Raw genomic sequence first — 6,120 nt, forward strand, 5'->3', positions numbered from 1 at the left:
CTTAGAGAGGCATCCGAGGAGCACCATGGCATCATTTGCATAAGCAATTGTGTTGTGTTGCCCAAAATTCTGCACCAAAAAGCCATTGAAGATAATATCCCATAGGATTGGGCCACATACAGAACCCTGAGGGCAGCCGCGAACGACACTGCGACTGATAGTGTGCCCTCCACACTGTAATGTGGCTGATCTGTCACAAAGGTAATCTTTAAGGATCTTGTAAATGTTTGCAGGACAATTCATATTCCTAAGATTCTGTAATATCAATGGCCACCAGGCACTGACAAACGCCTTTGCGATGTCCAGGCTGATGGCAAGGACATAATTATGATTGTCCAGGAGATGATTGACATTGTTGATGACTTCATTAATGGCGTCGGCTGTAGACTTTTGGGGCCGGAAGCCAAATTGGGAGCGATGGAGGATGGAGTTGTGCTCCAGGTGCCACAGAAGTCTGTTGTTTATTAGCCGCTCCAGGACCTCGCCGAAAACAGGCAGTAGGGATATAGGTCTGCTCTCATTAGGATTGCCTGGCTTCGGGACAGAAACAATTCTTGCCCGCTGCCAGGTACCAGGAAAAATGCCGTGCCGGAGACAGACATTGTACAGATAAATGAGTTTGGCCGGGATGAGACTCCAGGTAATTTTCGCAATCTCTGGAGTAATGTCATCATGTCCTGGAAATTTCCTCTTTCTGAGGCTGGAGAAGGCATTGTCAATCTCATGTAGCATGAAGTCAGGATCGTTATCTGTATTGATGGTGGTGTCAGTGCTTTGGCGAATCTGGATAGGGTTTGCAGAGTCCTGCTCTGGTGGATCTTCCAAGCAATTTAAAATTACATACATTCTGCAAAAGGTAAAGCATGGATGTGAAGATAATGCAGAAAAATACTCAGAGGATGAGGATAACTTGTTATTTTTGGCAAGTTATCCTCGGTTAACNAAATATATTGTTTGGATTTGTTGTACTTTTTTTTAAAATCAAACAATATAGTTTCAAGAACATTAAAAGGGTTTATTTGAAAGAGAGTGCTTATTTTTACTGTTAAACATGCAGATAACCTGTCATTATAGCAAACAATTTGAAGTTTAATTTGGCCATTTCTAAAACAGTTTTAGAACTGTCAATATAAATTTCGAAATATCAAAAGTTTTTTCACTATGCTGAGCATTCTCGATATATCAAAATACTGGGATGCGTTAGATAAAAATGATTATAAAGTTTCATAAATGACTGGACAAAAGGTGCATGTCTAGAATATGCCTTAGATCAAATATAATGTGGTGGGTGGACTGGATTATTTGTTACTTATGTTAGAATATTCTGCAAATACCCAGTAAAACCCTATAAAAAAGTGGATGACACCAGTGACAGCATCTTTCAGATTATAGGCCAGGAATGCTACCACCAAATAAGATTTGTACAGAGATGATACTAGGAAGTTACAAAAAAAAATGTCAATAATAGTTTTATATTCAACGAATCCTTTCACTACTTTAGTATCAAATGGGTGATATACTTTGCCACATTCTAGTTAGATCCATCAGTCACTGAAAGTAATTTTGTCAGACTTCAAAATGAAATATGCCAAAGAAAAAAATGCAACCAATTTTTATTTTTCAAAAAGCTTCTTTCTATAAGAAGTTGATTCTGAGTAAATATTAGATGTTGCAAGAAAGTTTGGCATCAATCTTCCCATTATGTGAATGATTTTAAATGAGCATCCAACATTAAAATAGTTTAAAAGATCCAATGTTGAGTTCAGCAGCAATAAAATGCATAGCACACAATTTGAGGATGTGCAAAAAGTTATTTTCATCTGGTTTCAAGATGTTCGAGTGTGCCGCTTGCATAGGCAGTTCTTTGTTATTACAGAGAAATTTGTGAAATGTATGAAATTATCTCAAAATCTATATGCAAAGAAACATTAATGTTTCATTGCACATAGCATGTGCATGGACTACAACAATATACAATATTTAAGTACAGCACAAATGACATCTTCAATCCTGATAATACAGGCAGTTTCTTCCTACTGCTGCAGAGAAAGCAAAAGTTCTAAATAGCAATTAACTGCCATGTTTTATTGCAGTACCTCAGGTAAATATCTATACAACGTGTTGATTTTAAAATTATCTATTTTTCGTCTATAAAATTTAATCCATAAATTTTATTAGTAGTAAAAGCGACTTGCCATTGATCTTTCGCTGATAATTGATGCTTTTTAACATAATCTATAACCCAAGATTTCTCTTGAAAAATTAATTTTGTGATCTGAAATAATTCCATTAAAAAATTATTCGTATGAAAAACTAATTTTGTGATCAGTGCTATTCAAATTACTACTACTACTGTTTACACCATAGACTTCTATGCATACTATTTTCCCGCGAGTTTTAAAATTCGGGTCTACTTCGCGAACTAACATGTCGGCGTTTTTTCTGTTCATTATGATATGAAAATAGTCCTTCTTCTTTCGATAGTAATATGAAGAATGATTACTTTTATTTATTGTCTTGCTTTTATATATTTCTTTTATGGCGCAATCGCTTGATTTTGGTTTTGTTTTCACTTGTTTTAGGTCGATGAACTTTAAAAATGACGTAATCGATTTTATGATGCAATCGCTTTATTTCCCTAANAATATGTATCACTTAAATATCTTTATTAAAATTTTCTTATCTTAATTATGAAAATATAATAGCATGTTTTTTAAGATTTAGTACCTAACCCTTTTTTTCGTACTAGTTCTTTGTTTTGCATAACACGGCAATTTTTTGGAATGTAACAACCGTGTTATGCGGGGGTTACCTGTAATTCTGTAAAAGTAGGTTTATTTTTTCACAGCATCTTTAACCATCAACAACGTAATACGTTTGTAAATTTTCTAAAAATAATTTTCCGAGTTTTAGGATTTACATAAGTCACTACTTTCTTCAACAGAAGTATTAAGCAGTCCTATCGTCTTATTGTACGGTAAAAGACACGACGCAAATCAATTTATTAGTATTATTAAACATCTTATAAACACTTTGAAATTGTTTAATTTGTTTACTTCCCTTCGCTGTTAAACGTTTCCGCCATTTTTTAACTTTATCTCGTGAGTCAGGGCGCGACGCGTACGTTTGACGCAACGTGTTTTCTTCCGAGTTCAAACGTAAAAAGTATACTTCTGCTTGCTGTACAAGATTCGAACTTCGGTTGCAACCTCTCTAGTAGTGTTTAAACTAGAGAGATTAAACTATAAACAAACATTTAAAAAAACATCTGTTTGTAGTTTGGTTTCTGTTTCATTTGCATTTAATACATGAAACAATATATACATAATTTTTGTAAATTTTTTAATTTATAACATTTTTGCGTATGTGTCATGTATAATGTTGAAAACAAACTGCAATGCTTTTTTATGTCGTTACAATAAAACGCATCTTATAGGAAAAGTAGGGGGACTAGTAAGCAGTAATATACTAGAATATTCGGAAAATAAACGAAAGCATCGAAAATTTAAGCCTAATAATTGCAGAAAAATAAAACAAACAGTTGCAGAATACTATACATATTTATCAGTATAGTAATAAAAGTTTGCAATTCAGGAGTCGTCTTAATGTACAGAAATTTTCCACAGATCAAAATCAATAAAGTAACTTCTTAACTTTTATTAAAAAACATTCATTTCAGTTTAACAGCATTTTTCAGAAATTTATCAGCAAAACTTAATAAAATGAATTAAAATTACAGGAAAAATTTCTGAATTACATTAAATTTAAAAAGTAAATTTATTTGTTACATTTCACAACTAAAGTAGAAGTACCGATTATTCTGACATTTATCATTTATTGTTTTCTTCTATTCGAAGTAATTTACACATTGGTGAAACAATAAACGATAAAGCACAACAAAGCTTATCATTCAGGAAGGTCATGTTTGCATTTATAGCTGTTGCATGTTTCAAGTAGAAAGATCAGCTTCCATCCATGGTAGCAGAAAGTCTTCACCAAAAAGAGTATCTTCCATCCATGGTAGCTGAAAGTCTTCACCAAAAGAATATCTTCCATCCATGGTTCCAGCACGAATTCAGTAGAAGGGTCAGCTTGCATCCACGGTTGTTGCACTTTTTGAGTAAAAGAATCAGCTTGCATCGATGGTTGTTGTACATTTTGGGTTGAAGGGCCCATTTGCATCCATAATTCCAGAATGTCTCGAATATAAGGAGTAGCGCGCATCCATGGTTGTTCCACCTTTTGAATAGAAGAATCATCTTGCATCCACGGTTGTTGCACTTTTTGAGTAAAAGAATCAGCTTGCATCGATGGTTGTTGTACATTTTCGGTTGAAGGGCCCATTTGCATCCATAATTCTTGAATGTCTCGAGTAGGAGGAGTAGCTTGCATCAATGGTTGTTACACCTTTTGAATAGAAGAATCATCTTGTATCCATGGTTGTTGCACTTTTTGAATAGAAGGATCCAATTGAATTGATTGTTGTTGCACGTTTTCAGTTGAAGCCGCTTGCATCCATGGTTCCTGCAGGTTTTGAGTAGAAAGACCAGCTTGCATTGATAATTTTTGCACATTTTGAGTAGAATGATCAGCATGCAGACATGGTTGATGCACGTTTCGAGTTGAAGGACCCGCTTGCATCGATTGTTGTTGCAAGAATTGAGTGGGGGGTTGTAAAATTTCGTGTTCCCTATTGTGCTGCAATAATTTTTCTTTAGTCGTAAAATCTGCATGACAAATTGTACATTTATACAGTTTTTTTGCATGCATTTTCAGATTACTAAGCAAAACTTTTTTAGTTTTGTAATTCTTAGAGCATCGTTTACAAGTAGAAGGATTCGCTTTTGGGTGGACGTCATTTGTGTGTTTTACTGAAGGTTTTTTTCTTACAATTTTCTGTAGGCAGACTTTGCACCGATTTTCTTCCAATCTATGATTCTTTTGATGAGAAAGTAATAAATTTATATCATGAAAACTCATATCACACGCTATGCATTTATATATCATTTTTTCTGCTATTGAAAGATCTGTAAAAACTTGAAATAAAATACATTGAAATTACAAATAAAAATTTTAAGTAAAAATTAAAAAGTAATATAACACTGAACAGCAAAAATAAAAACAAAATTTAGTTGTTTAAAGTTATGGAGGTTTACAACAAAAAAGAAATGCATCTTACATGAAAATCAATTTTACAAGAATAAAGAAAAACATTAACAAAATAAGGAAATTTATACCTGAAGACTTTTACCGACTTTAGCAAAAAAAGTTCTGTCATACAAATCATTCAGTAGACAGAAGTTCTGTCTACTGAATAATTTGTATGCTTGAACAGTGAAGCCATCTACAACCTGATTACTCATATTTGATGTTCAAAGTGTCCACTACCGGTGCGTTTAACTTAATTATAAATATGCACAATTTGTACACCATTATTTTATTTACATATTGCCTGGTCTGTTCTACTTCAGAACGTATCATTATAACGATATTAATTAAGAAGGAAAGTTTAAATCTTCCAGTCAAACAGATTGGATGAAAAAAAAAAATTGTTTGGGAGTCACTGACTTAATGTTTAGTATTAATTTGATTATACAATATAAATTACTGTTATACATACCAAAACTTCTTAATTTACTACGTGCCAAGTTGAAAGTTTTTTCTACACAAGTGTTACTTCATCAACGATTTAAATAACCATAAAATTACTTTAGTTGTGTTTATGAAGAATAAGTAAAATCTTAATTTTTGTTAATAAACTAAATTTGTATTTTTGTTTCGATTTTTACAGAAAAATTAATAGTGTTTCAAGATTTTTTAAAAATGAATAATAGAGGAGAAGGTGGTATTATGGAACCCCAATTACATTTTAGTGAATTGTAAACAAGGTATCATAACTACACCCACATTTTTTGTGCAGAAAGTACTGGTAACTAGTAAACTAAATGTTCCTAATTGGATTTTTCGCTAGTGTAATTATAAGTATGGTTTTTGAAGGCTTTTGTACAAAAGGTCCGAAAGTAGGCTTAGAGAAAATCGGGTGGTAATATGGAACCTTACTGTATATTTTCAAAAAAATGCTTTAATGTAGCCAAAAACAAATAGGAAAGGACAAAAAAT

At 32.9% G+C, this 6,120-nt stretch overlaps 1 protein-coding gene across 1 annotated transcript; it reads right to left on the reverse strand.

Moving 5' to 3' along the window:
- Positions 1 to 4,401: 4,401 nt before the first annotated feature.
- On the reverse strand, positions 4,402 to 4,980 carry LOC111642339 (zinc finger imprinted 3-like). The gene has a single exon (XM_023388673.1). The coding sequence runs from the start codon at positions 4,978 to 4,980 to the stop codon at positions 4,402 to 4,404; it is 579 nt and encodes a 192-aa protein (XP_023244441.1).
- Positions 4,981 to 6,120: the final 1,140 nt, after the last annotated feature.

Source organism: Centruroides sculpturatus, unplaced genomic scaffold (assembly GCF_000671375.1).
Source record: "Centruroides sculpturatus isolate CEXI.00-Female unplaced genomic scaffold, Cexi_2.0 scaffold1504, whole genome shotgun sequence".
Classification (NCBI taxonomy): Eukaryota; Metazoa; Arthropoda; class Arachnida; order Scorpiones; family Buthidae; genus Centruroides; species Centruroides sculpturatus.